This window comes from Epinephelus lanceolatus, chromosome 14, assembly GCF_041903045.1.
Source record: "Epinephelus lanceolatus isolate andai-2023 chromosome 14, ASM4190304v1, whole genome shotgun sequence".
NCBI classification, from domain to species: domain Eukaryota; kingdom Metazoa; phylum Chordata; class Actinopteri; order Perciformes; family Serranidae; genus Epinephelus; species Epinephelus lanceolatus.
In genome coordinates this window covers 42,385,456-42,406,375 of record NC_135747.1, presented here as the reverse complement: position 1 = coordinate 42,406,375, position 20,920 = coordinate 42,385,456, and the positions used below count along the sequence as shown (strand labels likewise).

The following is a 20,920-nucleotide window of genomic DNA, read 5'->3' as shown; positions in this document are numbered from 1 at the left end:
TCCTTTATTTATTTATTTTTAACTTATTTTTTCCAAATACAATTTTTTTGCCACAGCGAATCACCTGCCTCCATCTAACCCTATCCTCTGCATCCTCTTCTCTCACAACTGTACTTAAGTATCAAAATTAATTTTATGATATTAAATGTGGGCGGCATGGTGGTGCAGTGGTTAGCAATGTCGCCTCACAGCAAGAGGGTTCCTGGTTCAATCCCAGGAGGGAGCCCTTCCTCCCACAGTCCAAAGACATGCAGGTTAATTGGTGACTCTAAATTGTCTGTAGGTGTGAATGTGAGTGTGAATGGTTGTCTGTCTCTATGTGTCAGCCCTGTGATAGTCCGGTGACCTGTCCACACCCAGCGTCAGCTGGGATAGGCTCCCCCCCCCCCCGTGACCCCCAACAGGATAAGTGGTTACCAAAATGGATGGATGGATATTAGACACAAGTATTGAAAGTAGAAAGCAGTTCAAATTTTGAGACTTATTAAGTTTATTTCAGCTCCTATTTTCAAACTTCCTTGAAGCTGTAATTGGGGCCATGTGTAATCATTCGCACTTCCCTCTACAACATCCCTGTCAAGTGAAAGTACTCATACAGAACGGCTCCACTGACAGTGTTATAACTTATATTACTGTAGAATATCATATTCTAACTAACAAATAGCCTCCATGTGAGGTCATTCTAATGAAGAATAAATAGGGAGTGCTGCACTGAGTCGAGAAACTAGGTGATGGTGATGGTTTAAAGTCAGGTGACTGTCCAGCTTCCCTCCTTTATGTAGACGTCCATGGTGTAAGTTGGAGTTCTTACCCAGGTATTATCATTATAATAACCTGCATGTTTTCATTACCTTAGAATGAGTCTTTTATGTCTTCATATGGAGCAGGTCCTCTTCCACAGAGGCTGCCATGTTGATTCTACAGTAGCCCAGAGCAGACAAAACTACTCACTGGCTCTGCAGAGGACCATTCGCTTTTTTGTGTTTCCTGTTTTTCCCTTCGGTCACCGTAGTTCTCTTACACACTTGGCACATGGGTAAAGTTTCTGTTCTGCAGCCTCACCACTAGATGTCATAAAATCCTTCACACAGGACCTTTAATTACTCGAGTAACTGTACTCAGTTACTTTCCATCACTGGTCCTGAACTAACAGGTCAATAATGTTTAACTTCACATGCAGCCACTCAGAATATGAAAAAAGGACTCTGATGATGAAAACAGTGAGGAGTAAACCTGCAGGAAACACAGAGGACGTGTGCAGCGACAGACCTGGGATCTGTTAAACACACTTTATGGGTTCATCTCTCCGTCACTAATGAGGGACTTCAGATGGAGCGTATACTCAGCCGCCTGCTGCGCATCAGCCCTCAACTCTGTGCTCTTAATGGTCTTAAGTGGAAATCAGAGAGTGACAGAGGTCAGAGGTCGGCAGCATTAAGGCGTGTGTGTGTGCTGGGGTCACTGCCTCGACCTCGCAGTTTGACGCCACATGGTCCGGATGTGGTTACAGATTCATTAGACAACATGAGAACAGTGGTAAGAAAATGAGGCGGCAGCAGTCAGAGTGTTAAGTTACACAGATCACAGATGAAGAAAGTCAATCCTCACTGTGACCACGGTGAGAAATGTTCACTGATTGTGTTTCTCAGACGGCAGATGGCCGACAGTACAGCCAGGAAGTTAAAGACTACATGCTGATAGTGCTGCAACATTTTGTCCTCAGTGAGCTCCAGTGTGTGGAGAAAGTATTCACATCCTTCTGTAAAAGTCCTGCATGCAAAAACTTTACTTAAGGTAAAATACGTCTTATTATTTTGCCTGTGTGTATCAGTTTATGTCCCCTCTCTTTATTCAGAGGGTTTGTGGGGTCTGTGAACGCAGTGCAGGCAGAACTCTTCTTTTCTTTCCCTCAGCATCAGTTTGCAGGGTTTTGAGTCTCAACTGCTCAGTTAACACGTTCTCATCTGAATTTGTCAAACACTGTCGCTTTGTTAGTGGACCTAAACATCAAAATATGACGCACTAGGTGCTCCTCTGCTTCAGTTTTTTACATTCTGGGATGGGATCTCAAATAATGCTTGTTACATGCATCGTGTGTTTTCAAAATAAACCTCAGTTGTCACAGGAAATGCACAGTTTTTGCTTGTTGCATGCAAACAGTCTTCATCAAAATAAACTTACGATGTAGGTGTAGCAACAAAAGCACGTGGTTAGGTTTAGAAAAAAACATTATGGCGTCACTACTGTAGCATGCTTCACATTCGAGCACGATACTTTGTCACTGAAAGAACTCCATTGACTAGTGGTCAATGGCATTATGGAGCTCCTGGTTGAAAGGCTGGAGTTTGTCTGACCCATCCACCTCCCTGCCCGCCCACCCTAAAGGGACTTTCTCACTCTTGTTGGCAGCATTGCAAACTCCCGCTGGCCAGTGTGTTTAATAACACCACAAACAGTGCCTTTGTGCGTCAGCATCTGATGCAGATATCCCCTGACAAAGAGGTGGTATTTGACGAGTTTGTTTGCCTCAGTAACTGCCGCCACCCAGTGCATATCATACTGCTGCAAATGGTGCCTTTGTGCGTCAGTGTTGGGAATGAGACCAGTTGATCCAATCAGAGCTGATCAGATCAGAGGCCTGTACTATGAAGCCAGTTCAACTTACCCAGGATATCTTTCATTATCTGGTTTTACTAACCTTCATTTTGGCCGCCTGGATAACTGGTACTACAAAGGTGGTTATCAACTAGGGCGCCATTGAACAGTAATGGCGCCCGACCACGTATCATGTCGACGTGAAAAGGACAGCTTTTTTTGTCAGTGTCTGACACTGGAAGTGAATTTGGATGACTTCAATGTGAGACCAAGCTGTGGCAGCAGGTGTTTTAATCCCGGTGGGCTGCAACAAATGAATGAATGTGTGGAAAACACTGCATCCATGTTTTTACATCAACCACCGTTCTCCTAGTTTTTCTACATACTTAGTGAGCAGGGTCTCACACCGAAGTCGTCAAAATCCAACGCTTGGGCAGTGACTTGTGGTGCCAGAAACCAATGAAAAAAAGGCATCCTTTGATGTCAGCATGATATGCAGCCAGTTGCCGTTATAGTTTAACAACGCTCGGCGGCATCACGTATGGCGAAGAGTCTGGTTTCCATTCACTCTGAATTTTGTCTGGATTCTGATTCCGGTCTAGAGAGCGGATCCGGAATTCACCAAATTCACCAAAGTAAAAGTGTTCACCAAAGTAAAACTTAAATTTTGGTGCACCATCGATTTCCGTCTCCGGTTTAGTATCGTATTGTTGTTGTTGTGGTTGTTGCTGTAGTTGATAGAGCATGCTACATGGCGAGCATCACGCAGTTTTCCTCTCTCTTCCGCTCCCACCGCCCCAAACTTTATCGAAAAAATGCATTTACAAACTACAGGTATAATGTACAAAACAGTGTGTGTTATTTCAGTGACAAAAAGTGCCTATTAAATAAAACAGACAATTGAAATAGACAATAACTTGTAATACAATTAAATACAATAAAAGAAAAAGGTTAACTTAATGGCTTGGGGCTTTTCTCGTAAATTATATTCTTTAAATTAAAAAGTTTCACCGTATTTTTATTAGCTTGGTGCTTTTATTTTGACGGAAAGGCACATCCATCGAATTCCAGATCCTGTCTCGCTCGCCCTGGTTCCGGTTCCTTACCAAAATGGCCACTAAACGGCCCCAGACTAGTTTGTGCCCATGAGATTGTAAAGCCAAACTCTGCTTTTTTTTCCTAAACCCAACAACGTGTGTTTGTTGTTGAAGGTAAAAAAAAAACATAAATTTGTGGTGCTGTACCGACATAGTACGTTTATTCTCAAAGAGACTGTATGTAAGCATTGAATTTCCTATGAAAAGGGAAGTGTAGGAACAAAAAAAGGCCGCTGAGGCGGCTTGCTGACACGTCACTCCAGAGAAAAGTAAAAAGAAAAGGACGTTGAATTTGTCTTGAAAATGATCCAGGTTTATTGTAACAAAAGGATCAAAAAGGCAGCAATCAATTATTATAATGCAACAATAAAATAACAAACAATAAGTACTTGTGTGGCTAAAACAAATGGGAAACGGTGACGGTCAACAAAAAATATTTCAGCCTACTATAGGAACGCTTTCCTTTGTCAGACTCCCGCCACCACACAACCCCTTAAATAACCAAAAAGCCACACCCATAAGCCCCAACATGATGACATAACATAAGCATAATTTCTATAATTTAAACTTATCAATAACATAAACTTAAAGTTCATTATAAGTAGGCAAAAGCAAATATATATTATTTTGGCTGCTACAGGAAGTGTATCTTGAAAGACGAGAAGGTGACACGATGTCCTAGACCATCAACAACCAACACACCCAGGGTACCCTGGACGTCATATGTGGACATGGAAAGTCCATGATCAAAGCGTCAATGTGTGACGAGGTCACAATGAGAATGTGTTGACCTAGCACGTGGGAGAGGTTTCAGTTGGTTGCAATCTGCAATCTCACCACTAGATGCCACTAAATCCTACATACTAGACCTTTAACTCATGAGCTGCCTGTATCTTTTATATCCTCTGTCTTTTATACACTTAAGTGTTTTTTATCAGTTCTTTTAAAAGTTGTTGTTTTCATGTCTTTGTAACTCTATTTTGAAACTTGCTTTATAAATATACATTATGATTATTATTGTTGTTGAATCAATTTATAATTTCTAGCTGTGCAAACATAATAAGGAATAGAAGGTCAACTAAGCGTCAAGATTTTAAGGCAGCCAGGTTACTTTTTCAGGAGTAGTTCATCTTATTTGCAATATTAAGTTCATTCAGTGAATTGAAAAGTGTAGTTTGTCCACACAACTAAAGTTTCTATTTTCTAACAGTATGACATAAAACTAAGTCGTCAACATCATCAACAATATTGGTTTCCAAAATGTAGGGAAGAGGCACAAAGTTGTAAGGAGTGTGATCTGAACCCAAAATGCAGCACTCCAGACGTCAGTGACAGCTGATAGTGACTGATGGCGTGGTCAAGAAGGCGAGGGGTCCGGAACCAAACTGGGCTGCAGCAGACAACTGGCGAGCAGGTGGGAACATTCATGCTGAAGCATCTTCACAGGAAAACACTACACAGCCACAGGTAGATGGAGCAGGTAAGCAGCAATCTTTATAGTGGCAGGAAGTAACCATCCACAGGTGAGAGCAGCTGGCCTGATGAGCTGGGTGTGGCAGACAGGCAGGAGCGGTAAGTGTGTGGGCAGGTGATAGGCTGGCAGGTAGGTGTGGTGGCAAGGTGGGGTGAATGGAAAGTTATAGGAGCGAGCTGAGAGCATGGTTTGTATGGCAGGTAAAAAGTGCCCACTGTGACATAAAGTAACATAAAATGGAAATATTTGAGTTAAGAACCTCAAATCTGTACTTTGTGAGTAAATATACTCAGTTACATGTTGTGCAGCTATTAGTCATCTGTGCGTTATTTGTTATTTGCTAGAATTTGGGAACACTTTAAGTCCCTTAATCAGCATTTATAAGCAGCATATAAACATTTTATAAATCATTGATAATGTACTCAGCTTTAAGAACATTTTAAGTGTTTATAATTGTGCAGTATTTGTCAGTAAATATAAGTCCTCCTTTAAAGACATGTCACTGTATTTCATTACAATGTCATCCTCCACCTATGGGTGCTCACAGGAGCAGTTATAGCTGTCAACAGATACATATCTGCTCACAAATACACCATAGTGTGTCACAAACTATATATACTGCTTATAAATGCTACAGGTGGACATATGTGACAAAGAGATATATTTATATACACAGTAAATATTTTTAGGGTGCACTGCTGTTCTTCTTTCCTCTGATAACGTGTCTCATCCAGCAGCTGCTTCCTGTCGTCGTTTCCTTCCTGTCATTCATTCAGACAGACGAACAGTTCAGGTGCTGAAATCAACAGACAGGAAAACATATATCAGTAACTCCAGAATAAATAATGATGTTAGTTATTAACCTCTGATGTCATGACATAAATTAATATGTTGTAAATAAAATAACATGATGAGTTCTGTGTCGTGTTCTCTGACACACTGAGAGGAACCGTTCAGCAACAATTATCTTTCTAAAGTCGTCAACAACGAGACCAGATGAGCAATTAGGGGAGAGCTGACATGGATCCAAGTGCTGCAGTGTGTGTGTAGTGTGTAGTGTGTGTGTGTGTGTGTGTGTGTTTGACAGGCAGCACCTGGCAGTGGTTTCTGCATGAGGGTATGCAGCTGGTGTCACTGGCTCAGAGCCTCAGCTACCACTCTGACTGTAGAGCCCCCATCTGTGTGTGTGTGTGTGTGTGTGTGTGTGTGTGTGCATGTGTGTGTGTGTGTGTGTGTTACTTTTTAAAATGTAAGTATATTTTAACCCTAATACTATTATTTAAGTTTTAACTGAATATTTCTACACTGTGGTATTCCTACTTTTACCAAAGTTAATTTAAGTATTAGGTATTCTGTACGAGACACAGTGTCTCCAAGGAGCATTAAATATACTCAGCACACACACTCACACACACACACACACACACAGTGTTTTGGGGTGAAATAATGCCTCAGAAATAACTCACAAACTTGACTTTGCCTTCAGCAGGAAACCACTATCATTCAGGAGCTCCACCCGTCCGAGACGCGCTGGGAAGGAAACCCGGGGCTCCTCCTTCACTAAACACAGCCCTCAATGTGGGAAGGAAGTGACCAGTTTATACAGCAGTACATTAAACACATCACATTGATTCATAAGGTCATGATGAGATCAGAGGAGCTGTTTAACATCATGTGTGCCACTGGTTTTGCCTGTTTTATTATCTTTTTTCCTCTTTCTATTAATTTAATGAAGTAATTCGCTGCATATTTATTATGTACTGATGTATGTTTGCTTATTGTCATACATCTTTCTACTCATGTAATGAAAAGTTTATGTTAATGTTATTAGTAACAACTGCTTTTTACGCTGAAAAGTCAAAATGTCTTCTGTGAAAATATTAATAAAGGTTAATAGATTAATAAATAAACTGAGCATCATAAATGAACAAAGGGATAAATCTTCTGTGAGGACTCACCTGTGCTGTGTGTGTTGTTCCTTTGGTGATGGCGCCATCTTGTGTTGACCAGTGGTACATTCAGACAGGGAGGAACTCACTGGTGTTCAACATGATCACTTTGAAGCACGTTTTGTGTCCTTGGCACCTGTACTTTGAGTATTTCAGTGTCGTGATACTTCATACTTCTGCTCCTCCATAATTCAGAGGGACACACTTTACTTTTTACTTCACAGCCTTCATCTTACAGCCACAGTTACATGAAGAACATTTAACATACAAAGCATGTGAGAATATGATGAACTAACTATAAAGACGTTAAAATTAAAACTCAACAGATGTCACAAACTCACAGTAGATTAGTTAAAACAAGCATAATTTATCAGCCCAAGATTAACTTAACTTATGGGATGTGTCAATCAGCAAAGTCAGTTATGAAAGCCATGCATGGATGTGTGTCAGGTGTGCTGTAGAGGTGTTAAAGGTGCAAACCGAAAAGCAGTGACGCAGGGTGAACGGCTGCTGTAGGAAGGCACAGAGCAGGTGAACACATGAGGCAGCTTTTATGGCCTGGGGGGGGTCCAGGTAAGCTTCATCAAGACAATGACCCCAAGGTGTTCGTAGGCCAGACGAGGTATGTTATCCCTCCAGTGTGTCCTGGGTCTGCCTCGGGGCCTCCTCCGAGAATCGCCACCTTAACGTGGTGGATGGGTTTGTGTGTCCCTGTGAACCTGGGAGCTGTGAGCCGCCGTCTGGGCTCAGCCCAAATAAGTAACATGGAGCCGCCGCCCTGTGGGCCAGCCACCTGCAGGGACAGGAATCAGGGTGAGGTGCATTGTGTGCCAGGCAGCAGGTAGGAGCGGGGCCCCGGGCATGCTGATCCCTGGCGTCACACACTATTTACTATTTTTTTCATAATCAATAATCTAATAATACGCAGCAGCAGAAAAGTCACGTGAGCTTTTTTCTTCTGTGTTTAGGATTTTGCTTTGGTATATTTTCTAATAACACACATTTTTCTTAAATAACACTAGACGCAGCACATTTCCTTGTGACAAGGTATTTTTATATTGTAGTTTTGCTACTTTTACTTTAAAGTAAAGATTATTTCCACCACTAGAACACATTTAAATTAATTCAAAATAAATTCAGTTTATGTCTCAGTGAATGAATGAATAAATAATACAAAAGGATAAAAAACAAACAAACTTGAATTAGGAAATAAAGTGATAAATATAAATGATAAAATAAATGAATAAATAAATAAATACATAAACAAACAAATAAATAAATAAATAATACAAAAAGATAAAAAAACAAACTTAAATTAGGAAAAAAGTAATAAACATAAACAAATACATGATATAAAGAAACGGATAAGTAAATAAATAATTAATTTTTTTTAAAAAAGGAAAAAGTGTCTTAGAAAAGTATGAGGGAAGGAATTATTTGAAACACAATTCTAAGGAGTTGTTTAAATCTTTTTTCTTTTCTTTTTTTTTGCTCCAGAAACAGGAGGACAAAAGTGTCAGCAAAATCAAATCATACATAAGGTATTTATTATTTTTGTCCTGCAAAGAAATTCCAATAACAATTTTACCATGTTAGAAAGTTGCCAGAGAGCTGTAAGAGATGAGATGTAAGCAATGGATACACCTCTGAATGAGTGTGACTTCATGTGTGCCTTGATTGCAGACAACATGGCGGCCGTATGAGCCTCTCTGTGAGCCTGTGGTGTCATCATGACCTTGGAATCGATGGGAAACAGGGAAATATTGTGTGTAATAAGCCCCCGGACAAAACATGGAAGGATCTGTGTTTCGTCCTGTGTGCCTGAACAGGGAGTGCTTCAGAGGGCAGCTGTGAGACGCTGCTGTCACTGTGACCCAGCTGAGATCTACAAAACACTGTGGGGTATGTTTAAGATCCGTACACAACACCTGTTCTGCTTTACATGCAAATATTCCCCACGGAGCATCCTGGACACTTTGACATGCAGATACTCCCACACACACCTGGCAAACACACACATACAGGAACAGAGGGTGTGTGTGTGTGTGTGTGTGATGATCTGCAGACTGAGAGAGAAATATCTCCACCTGGGGAGATTTTAAAGGAACAGTTCAACCCACAGATTGATCATCTTCATACCCAGCTGGTTACCAGTGACATTAGATACTGATATTTGGTTGAAATAACGTCAGTTTAACGCCTTGTGACAGAATACTGACGACAGATGATGGTGACGGTGATGAAAATCCAATGTCTTCCAAACATCTCATGTTAAGTCATCTTGACGTAGAATAACAACATTTAGCCGTGAGGTATGGAGACCAAAACCACCTGAAGAACACTGTAATGTTAACGTCCACACAACATGAAACTGTAACATTGTTGGACATCTAAGAAATCGTCAACCGAATTTTAACATTTGTCCAATGTTGTGATATTCTGCCAAGTTAATATTCATGTGTTTGTGTCCACTTCCTGTTTTACCTTGAAATGTGTTCTCATTGTGTTTCTTTTACCTCCTGAGTTTTCCCGCCTTCGTTAATGACCTCACGTGTTTCACCTGTGTCTTGCTCCACTCTCCCACCCTAGTGTATTTACAGGCCTGTGTTTCTCCCATTCAGTTGTCAGATTGTCATCGTCGCCTCAGTGTGTTCACGCCCTCCAGCCGCTCCTTCATGTTTGATTCACTGGTTTTTGCCTCACTTGGATTTATGTACTTTGCTTTCTGTGTGATTTCCTTGAACGTATTTTTCTACCTTCACGTGTATGACCTCTGACCTCCTAAGTAAAGCTCTGGATTTGATAAACTGTTGTTGGTGTTTCTGAGTCCCACTTTTGTAATAAATTGTTACAGATGTAAGATGACATCAGCTGGGTATCAGTTACTCACCCCATGTTACCTTCAGTTTGTGAAGTAAACTTTGTTTTTCTTGCACGCCTCCTCTGTGATTGAAGAATCCAAAAACAGAGAGCGTTCTTGATGAATTAGAGGAAAAGGGAGGGCTGCGTTAGACAACAGCAAAATCAAATCAAAACATCTATTTACAAACGCTCACACAGCTCCCAGTACTTCCCAAACACATGCACTTTCACTGAAACATTTAAGATTTAAAACACCTGCGTGTATGGATGGCATGATTTCAGATCTTCACTACATGAGTAGCCACTTAGCTTCCCTGAGGTCACCCATTGGTTTGTGGACTCCCATTCTGAAGCCTCCAGCTCCACAGTTCAACTATTGTCATCTTTTTGGAGTCAGAAGTGACCATATCTGGGAGGCTAGACACGTGGAGGAGTGAAGGGTGGATCTGACTTACAGACAGCCTGCAAGCGGCCCTGGCCTTAAGACAGGTGACTTTCAGCCTTAATGGGTGGGTTATATAAAAATTCAACCCCGGTACATTTGTGAAGAAAGGGAAATTAGCTAAAGTAACCAAAACTGTTTTTTTGTACCAGGCTGTAAACATGTTTATTTCTGCTGTAAAGTCTAGAACAACTTCAGTTTTTGGCTCAACCCAGTCTTACTCCAAAGTTGTCCAAATCTGGTGCTTGGGCAGTGACTAGCTGTCCTTTAACATCAGCATGATACGTGGCTGGTTGCTGTTATAGTTTAACGGCACCTGGCAGCATCAGGGGGAAACGTGGTGGGACAAGAACGCAAGTTAAGCTGGTGAAAGTCGGAGTACCCCAGGTGGGACGGGTGGTGGATCGGTCCAACAAACACCAACTTTCACCCAGTGTTCACTTCCTGTGTGATCCTAAACCCAACCACGTGCGTTTGTTGTTGAAAGGAAAAAAAACATCAGTTGGTGTTGTACCGACGTAGTGCTTTTATTTTGAAAGAGACTGTATGCAAACTGTACATTTTCTGTGAAAACAGAAGTGTATTTTGAAAACAGACAATGCATGTAACAGGCTATAGTTGACACAGCGTCCCAGAACGTCAACAACCAACACACCCAGGGTACCTTGGACGTCATATGTGGACGTGGAAAGTCCATGACCAAACGTGGACATGTGACGAGGTCACAGTGAGGATGTGTTGGTTAGCTTCATTTTTCAGCCCCGCAGGCTGCTGTTTGGTAGCATGCCTGGGCGAGCATGTGTGTTTGAACTCTGCTTACTGTAGTTTTACGGGAGCCGTTCAGCACCGTGGACCGTCGGACTAATGGGATGTCGGACCAGTGACATGGACCCATTTTAAGCTGAGGTCAAACGCATGAACTTGTCCATGAATTCTTCTTGTATACAGAATAGTAATGTTTTAGTGAAAATGCATGTGTTGGAAGCACTGTGCGTATGACTGGACAAATGAGACTTGGATTATACTGCACAAGTTGCATAAGAGTTTTTAAACGGATGTTTTGATGTAGTTTTGCTGTTGTTAAACGCGCCCCCCATTTATTGTGATTTATCAAGCACTTTCTGGATTCTCTGTCCACCGTGGAGGCGTGTGAGAAGAACAAAGTTTTCTCCATGAATTCAACATAATACAAGGTGAGTAACTGATATACAAATGGTCATTTATGGGGTGAAGTATTCCTTTAAAAGGAACACAAGAATTCGCTCTGCAGAACCAACACTGTGGATGTTGTTGATAATCACTTGTGTGCTGATTTATAACTCCAACACTGTAATGACTGTGTGGATTAACAGTCACCTAGCTGGTGTAAATGTATGAGAAACAAAGGGATTAAAGGTTGATTAGCCACCCAGGTAGCAGATCACTGCGGCCTGTTTTACAGCTCAATGTTTTACACAGCTGTCTACATGAGGAACTGTACTGTAAACAAGGGGGAGGTAGCTCCAGCTAATATCTATAATACGGTCCAATAAAAACAGAGGAGCAAACGGAGGTGTAGAGAGAGTGTAAATGGATCTAAAGACAATGTTTACAGGAGAAGGAGTTTCTAGAATAAGACGTCCTCTGCTTTAGGTGTTTTTCTTTCAAGGTCCTGCAGAGACGAGCCGAGAACAGCATGCAACTGTCTGCTGACCACACTGAACATTTTACACATTGGCACACACACGTGCACACACACTCACATGCACACAGCGCAGGACCAAGCAAGACTTTCTCACACCCCGGTGGCAGCGTAGCATGAAGGCACGAATTTCAGCAGGAGAGGGACACTTTAAGATGGAGCCACATTCCTCTTTCACCCTTTGCTGATTCTCCTCTGGCAGGATCAAAAAACATTCTTATTTTGTCCGAGTTTTATTTGACTGTCTCCTCACCTCAGAACCTTTTGTCATTCTGCAGCGAGGCCGAGGGAACTGGCATTTAAATGTCAATGACTCACATTCTTTAAGAAATAAACAGGAAGCTGAATGTGTCTTCGAACAGAAGCAACTTTATTAACATCCTGAGGGAAATCTGGTCTGCAGACAGCAGCCCAGGAAGAAGTGCTCACATCTTTTACTTAAAGGTCCAGTGTGTAGGACGTAGGGGGTTCATTGGCAGAGAGTCAATATAATATTCATAACCATGCTTTCATGCAGTGTATTATCACCTGAAACAAGGAATCGTTGTGTTTTCATTACCTTAGAATGAACAGTTAGGGCCCGTCCCAATACCTCCCTTAGCCCTACCCCTACAGTTGCGCGTTCCCACGAGGGGTAGTGGTGTCCCAATTCCTTTTTGCGTGTAGGGGTAGGGGGCATAACGAGGGGTAGTGGGTATGAAACTAGCCCTTCGGAGCGAGGGATTTCAGATGCTGACTTGCCAGCGAGGGGTAGACGTCGCCATGGCTACCACTGAGCAAGAGACGGGAAAAAAAGTTCATACATAGCTAACGTTACCGTCGTCAGGTTGCTTGTTAGCTAGCTAGCTAGCTCGCACTATCTGGCGTCTGTCATCTGTCCTGTTCTGCAAAATTGTCGGATTTTCACATTACGATAACACGCCAGCTAACATAACTACGCTGCCTTGTGATGTTAGCTGGTTAGCTAGCTAGCAGAAGTCCCCTGTCGTCTGTCGTTCATCAGACTAAGCATGATGAATAATGCAAACATGATTGGTAGGATGAACTCAACTGGAGACTCCATTGTAGATGCCGGTTGGAAATGTAGATGGCTCGCAGCTTCCTGTTTAAAATAGTTACCTATGCGTGAATGTAACCGACGCGGTGACGTAGTGAGTGGTGTCCTAATTCCTAGGGAAAGATTTCAACCCCTACCTCTCGTTGCTTCATTTCGAGGGCCAAGGGGTAGTGGGCAAGGGCCAAGGGGTAGTGAGCAAGGGGGGGTATTGGGATTTGGCCTTAATATCTACATATGAGGCCTTTCCAAACTGGACCCTACCCACTCCCACTCTGCTGTAGAGTGTAACTCCGTTTGTAGTCATCCTCACAGGTGAATGAAGCTCCTCCATCAAGGTGTAGGGGATAAACACAGATTTGGGACAAACTTCCCTCTCTACAGTGGACAGAGAAACTGTCGTAACTTTTCATAACCTTGGAGAAAAATAAAGCTTAATCCAACTTTAGGTTCTTCGCATGTATTTGTAACACACTGCTTTGTAAGGGTAGTCGCAGAACTTTATTTGTATGTAGCATCTTCCATGACAAACACAATATGGCGTTGCACACAGTCAGTAGCACACAATTTATACTTCTGCGTTGAATCGACGCCGTAGCTACGCTGTAGGCTCCACGTCGACATAGGGCTACCCCGTAGCCTGACGTGCACCTATGCATCTATGTGTGGCTGTGACGCAGACCTGTTTCTGTATACTGAAACCATTTCCCTCAGTGGAAACAAAGCTTTTATTTACTTTAATTTCACAGATAAGAAACAATAAATTGTGAAGACAGTAAGCACAAATTCCATGGAGTTAGCATGTTGTATTTGTGGGGAAAATGTGTCCAGATAAAGACAAGTGTTTGTCTGTGAATGCTGCGAGTTATAGTGAAGCTGATTTGTGTACTTGTGTAAATTGTCTCTATTAAGCCATGTTTAATGTGTGTTTAATGTGTGTTTTGAATCAATTAAACTTTACAGCACTTCACAGAAACCCCACTGCCAACTAGTGTTTAGGAGGTGTAACTGCAGAGTGACACAGACACACCACCACACAAGTAAAAATGCTCACAATGGTGTAGGCTACGTGCTTAGGGTCTATGCACAACCATAAATCCCTTTTTAGTCGCCATCGGTGCAGGCTCAGTGCCGGAGGGTTTTATAACTCACTTCCACTCCCCACTAGATGGTTTGAGATGGCACTATATTGTAGACCCTGTAAATGTTAAGAAACTCCAGTTGTTGGTATGACAAATGTGACGCTGACAAATTAGTCCCATCAACTTTATTCTTGGGAGGGGGGGTCATGTTCTAAATATTGAGGAGCACATGCCCATTGCACCCAATAGCGTCTACAACATTTGAAATGTTCTTAGTTACTTTCCACCACTGCTGATGAGAATGAAAGCAACTGAGCATGTTGAGATGTTGGGGGGCAAGAAATAAAAAACCAACAGACAGAACAAAAGTATTCACTGTATAGTCTGTGTGCGATGGAAGAAGTGTCAGCAGAGTCTCCACATTCTATTCTCAGCTTTTCTGTCATCACGAGAAAATACAAACGTGGCGAATCCTCTCGTTCTGCGAATGAACTCTGGCTCCACGAGTACTAACAGTGAGGTGTGACTGGTGGTGAGCTTCATGCACTAATAGGCCTCACCAGCTGACCACATTCCACAGCTGTGTGGCTCAAGGTCCACACACACACACACACACACACACACACACACACACACACACACATTCATGCCGCCCTTGTCTCTGCTCAGGCGGGAACACCTCCATAAGATAATTCAGGGGATTCAGTGCGTTAAAGTCTCAAATACCTTCAAAGTGTTTCCACTATATGAAAAAGGCTCATTTGGGATTTACGACGTGTGTTTCTTCAGGACACGTTCTCGCCTTCATCTCAGCTCTGTGGGATAAAAGTCTATTATTTCAAATAACGGGAAATTTATTTCTGCAGGACTTTGATTTTACACTTTAATATGTTTTGTATGACGGTGTTTAAGAGCAGCGCTGGATGTAACTCAATACATTTACTCAAGTATGTAGTATTTCCATTTAATATAACTTTACACTCCTGGTGCCATGCCGTTGTTTTCTCTGAAAATACACACTCCCTGCAGTAAGTTTCAGTTGACCAGCAGCGTTTGAGTCATGACTCCCGGGTGTTGTTATTGACCTTTGCTGATGTTTCCCAGGAACATTTGAGCAGACATACCTGGGTGTTTTTTAAGTGACCCATCCCTGCTTTTCAAGCAGCTTTTTTGCCACTAAATTCAGGCATTTTAAACCAAAACATGATATTTTCCTAACTGTAACCAAGTGGTTTTTGTGCTTAACTTAACACAGGTTCACCACGGTGTTGTCAAGAAAGTTTTAACATATTCACTACAAAATGATATACATTTTTTTTGTGGCGATTGGGCCGTCTGTCTGCAGGAAGTGTGTATTTTCAGAGAAATGAGACTTCGGAACAATGTGCATTTTTGGGGGGGATAAGGGGCTGATGGAGAATAATAATAAATAATAATAAATTTTATTTGTATTGCACTTTACATTTTAGCAATGGGCTTTTGGTGCAATGAGACATTTTTCGGACAAACAGGGCTTCAGAATTTTGGCAAGCAGCCCCCTGACTCCCAACCCAGTCGCCAGAAAAAATTGTTGGCATTGTACGTTTCTGCAAATCACAGATATATTACATTTACACATTATTATTATGTAGTGAATACGATAAAACTAGCGTTAATGTGTGGTTAAGTTTAGGCACAAAAACCACTTGGTTGTGGTTTGGAAAAGATGATGTTTTGGCTTAAAATACATAGTTTTGGAGGCACAATCCGCAATGCTTCTTTAAAAAAACAATTCCTTTTCGTGGCACCATCCCCGGTGGAAACACAGCAACAGGTCCCTAAAATACACCCAGGTTTGGTGCCGAAAAAGCTGGGGGGAAGCAGCACTTTCCTGCTAAGTCACAACCAGTGTGGTTGTTTGCTGGTGTTGAACAGTGTTGTGCAGCTCTGCAGGCGTCGCTTATATCCACCATCCCCTCCACCTCATGATGACACGTTCAGCTCATATACTTGTCACCTTAGAAACGTTGATATGACATGTATGAAACATGCAAATGTAACGTAGTCTTTGTTTGCAGAAATGAACATTCTGGCAACTGTGGCACTGGTACTTTCACTTAAGCAAAAGATGTGAATATCTCTTCCAGCTCTGTGATACTGAAGGTCAGCCTCACACACAAATGTGTGTGCCTTCTAAACACATATGTGGAGGTATGTTTATTCTTTTTTTTTAATCAAACCACTGAAGCTTTTCAATAGCCTCGCCACACTCTCTCCACCCACTCCCTCACAGCTGCAGAAGTCGTCCAACTGCCTGATTGAGAGTTGTATCAGAGCGCCTGCTCCTTATCACACAAGCAGGCTTTAAGTGTCTGTATCCTCCCTGCTGATGTGTCCTTGAGCCCGACACTAGATCCCTGCCAGCTCCAGGGGGAGCTGCCGTCTCTCTGACCCTGACCTCTGACCTCTCTGGAAGAGGCCCAACAGAGGAAAAAGGCAATTTTGCCACAGTGATTAATAATATATCACACTTTTATTACAGGGCCTACCAATCTTTACTGGTCCGCCTGTCACTCTGAACCAACTGGACAATAAGGAGAGGTCAGAGGTCAGGTGTGCACCTCAGACATCTGAATCCACAAGAAAGCCTCACAGCGAATTAGAAGAATTTGGCTTTGTGTATTTCTTTAAAGCCACGTCCTTGAAAACTAGAAGCTTTCTGTGACTCTGAACATGAACGCATTTTGAAGATTTGTTGATAAATGTAGTTTACAGTTGGAGAAGGAGCCAACAGTGTTCCTAACAAGATGGCTGCATGGCCGCTCCTCCCAAACATGACACAGCTCTGCACTTGCCTTTGGACAACACCTCCCATTCCCACCAACACACCAGTCCTTATTCACTGTAAAGCACAGACCTCCCCTCCTCCTCTCCTTCTCTCCCAGAGTCCTCTGCTCTGTCAGATAGACATATGGAAGAACTCACCTGGTTGATGCTGTTTTCCAGGATTTAGCCAAGTTTCAGTGAATCAAAGGATCTTACAGTTCCTGATATCCCGTTGGAAGCTGATGCAGCATGGAGGCCGTCCAGTTTCCAACACCTGTGCAATGGTTCAGGCCGCTTGTTCAGCTGGTGCCCATCTTGTCCGTCTTTTCCTCAATGTTTACTGATGTGTAGGCTAATTTGAAAACCTCGACCCTGGCTAACTAGCAGCTAGTTCGCCAGGGTCGAGGTTCAGCAGCTAGCAATGCCAACCACAAAAAGCAGCACCAACACTTGCAAAATAGGCATAAGAGCCTAAATTTAGCAGAGCTGACGAGAGAGGCGACTGGGAGCGTGCATGCATATGTCATATGTATCAGTTTTTTTATGCACTCTGGCACCTTATTTACACTTAAGTACAAGAAAATTAAATTGATACAACTGAAAATTACCAGACAAATGCCCAAAATGTAGGAAAACAGACAAACCTTGTTTGACTGTATTCGGCAATGTAGAAAGTTGGGCTGCCCAGCTATCCAGAGAAACATAACCATAGTAAAAATGAACAAGTATTTATAGACCTCAGCTTTACACCAAAAAATGTGTTGCACTTTATGGAGAAACACTCACAGACGGAGCACTTCTCAGTGGATGAGACAGATGTTAAAATGGATAATTTACATATTACAGTGTCATCAACATACATCTGAGAATATATGAGTCTCTTTTTTCCTGTGGACAGTTTCTGAGCTTGTTTATTTTTTCTTGTCTTACAAATACTGGTTACATTTTGTATTTAATATATTTAATATACTTCATTTTTTATCAATTACCATTTATTAACATAGAAGAAGCTTTTTTGTTAGTTTGTGGTTTTGTTTTTTGAACCCCTTTTTGCTCTCTTTCTTGGTTCTGTATTAAGGCAGCAGTTTTATGTCACGTTAGGTATCATATGAATCTAAAACTCTGTATATTATGGTAGGAAATTTAAATAAAAATATTGTGGACAAAAAAAGTACAAAGAAATCCAAATGTAAATGGTGGTGTAAGTTGAGTACCATACTGTATATTCTCTATGTTTTTAATAGTGTGTGTTATTTTAATTGTGTACAGATTTGCTGTACCTTAAGACCCAGCCAATGTTGGTATGTGAGGCCCATGTGGGTAGTAAATGGGCTGAAAAATTGACCCTATATGGGACTTTTCACAGGTTCCATTTTGGCCCCATGCCCATTGCCCATACGGCTGGGTTTGCCCAAACAGGCTCCACGTGGGTCACTCTGGGGCCTCCTGAGTACTGAGTGGGTATGGGTTTGAAATGGGCATCTTATCTGAGGCCAACTTGGGTAAATCTATCCATGTGGGCAAATGCCATGGGGCCAGAAGGGAGCCTGTGGACAGTCCCATATAGGGCGCATTTTTCAGCCCATTTGCAACCCACATGGGCCCCACATGTTAGTCGGGGAGAAGCCAAACACAGATTTCCAACGTGAATCTGAATTTGTTTCTCATCATTTTTAAGACATAGTATTAAAAATAGAAACTCTGGTAAAAATTAAAATCAAACAGTATCCATTAGCTGCTCCTGTTCCCTGGGGTTTTTATTGTACCTGGGCTCTCCTCCAATTCTCCCAGTGCTCCCAGTGCCTGGTACATTGTCTGTAAAAGCGATAAGGAGGCTCTGGACTCGACCCTGCACCAATCAGCGCCTCCAAATCTCCCAGCGGCGCGGCGCATTGGCTGCCCCGCGCGTCACTCCTGATCTCGGGCGGCATGTGGGAGGAGCCCGGTGGAAACATGACGGGAGGGGTGGCGGGTTAGAGGCGGTGCGACTGTCAATTGTGTTCCCTATTCTCGTCAAAAGTCGGCTGTTGTTGCTGTTGAGTCAAACCAAGACGGTCCTGGACGCTGTGTTGAGTCAGAGCAGTGCGCTCCACGCTGACACGTGAACGCGTCTTCTCTTTTCTCGCCGCAAACGGAAGCGCAACTTCGCTCCTTTTTTGCACTTTGACATCGCAGTGTTTTGGGGGAGAGGAGGAGGAGGAGTAGGGTTTCGTGTCGCCTCGGAGCCAAACGCTGGATTGTTGTCAAACATTTCTTCACACCAACACCTCGTCTCGCTTTCGCCGTTTCTCGTCACGCACTGAGGCTTTGTGCGTTTTTCTGGTGCACAGAAAGGGGGTGTCTTCACCGCCTCGAGGCAAAGCGGCAAGACTGGGCACGGTGAAGACTTGTTGCGCGCATCCGGGGAGCGCACCAGTCCAGTTTTCATCCAAGTCCATGTACAGTACCTGTGTGTGATGCTTTGATTTGAGCTGCGGGTCTGTGAGTGGAGCATGGACTGTGGAGATGAGCTCAGCCTGAAGTCAGCACGGTTCGCTGCTCTGTGACTATGACAATCTGCCCATAATTAACCAAACTGAACTGATTAGTTTGCTCCGGTGTGTGTGTGTGTGTGTGTGTGTGAGTGAGAGAGAGAGCTGCTGCCGAGCGGCTGATGCTTCAGGAAAAACCATTTCTCCATTAAATGGCATCCACGCGCAGCAGAGTCAAACTTTATTCGGGTCAGATCCGACGACTTGATTAATTTTCGTCCCCCGGTGTTTCAAATCGAGCCCAGCCTCTCTCTACTCATCGACATGTCTGAGCGTGATGGATATGGAGACGGGCTGTACAGCGACGGAGCGCAGGACTGCATCCCGCCGAGAGCGTCCCGCGGCCGGCGGAGCGGTGTCATCCTCCCCGGTGGAGGTGGCGGCCAGGACACCGACACCATCCTCCTGGATTCGGTGAAGGCGGCACCGCGCCGGAGCAGCATCATCAAGGTAAAGAAACCTCTCATGCTCTTTCCTGCAGCTGTGTTTGCTCCATTTACTTATAAACCAGGAGAATATGATGGAAACATCAAGAGCTGTTTGTGTCCGTTGGGTCCAAGATGGCCAGATACTGGTGTCACACAGCTCCTCAGGAGACAACGCGTTTATTGTGATGCTGTGAAATGTGTCAACAAGTGAATGATCTCTGTCAGTGGGTGAAATGATCAGTAGTAGTTTTGCTTTGCTTTGTGCAGACAAGCATCAGGTCTTTAATCTTCCTGCACGGCCACAGTGCACTCCTGAGCTCCGAGGCCACACTGAGGTTTGACGCGCGTGTGACAGCAGCCACCTGTCCGTCAGTAATCCCTCATTTCGCGTCCTTTTACGCGCGTCACATGTGCGTAATTTCAAATTCCTCAATCTCCGTCTTCGTCCTCTGACTGCGTTTCAAAGTAGCCATACCACATTCTCAGATGATAGGATAGCTGAGCGAGGTGACACACAACTTCTGACTTCTGTGTCACACTAAACTGCTGCTGTATACACTCACTGTAGCATGCAGCTAGAAGCTCCCTGAGGTTTAGTTTCCCCTCTAAGAATGAGGCTTTAACATATTTATAAGGATTAAATATGATGGTAAGAAAGTCTGTATATGAACAATAGTTGTGTGGGATTATTAGAGATGCCTCACACTGTGGGTGAACTTCATCAGGGTGTACATTTGTCTTAACAATATGAGTACCCATGCTCTGGGCTGGAGGAAGGGCTCAGATCCTTTACTTAAAGGTCCAGCGTGTTGCTGCGTCCAAATGTCCACCCTGTGGACTTGTGGACTGAGTCCTCTGACTTCTGTTGTACATACTGTGATGAGTTCACTGTCATCACGTAAGGTCTGTGAGGTTAGAGA

General features: G+C 43.0%; 1 protein-coding gene across 1 annotated transcript in view; it reads left to right on the top strand.

Annotated features, from left to right (window-relative positions):
* The first annotated feature begins 19,013 nt into the window (after positions 1–19,013).
* Positions 19,014–20,920, top strand: part of plcl1 (phospholipase C like 1) — a 141,911-nt gene continuing 140,004 nt past the window's right edge. Inside the window, exon 1 of the mRNA XM_033617600.2 lies at positions 19,014–20,022. Within this exon, the coding sequence (XP_033473491.1) occupies positions 19,837–20,022 (186 nt within the window). The 5' untranslated portion in view covers positions 19,014–19,836. The remainder of the gene's footprint in view (positions 20,023–20,920) is intronic.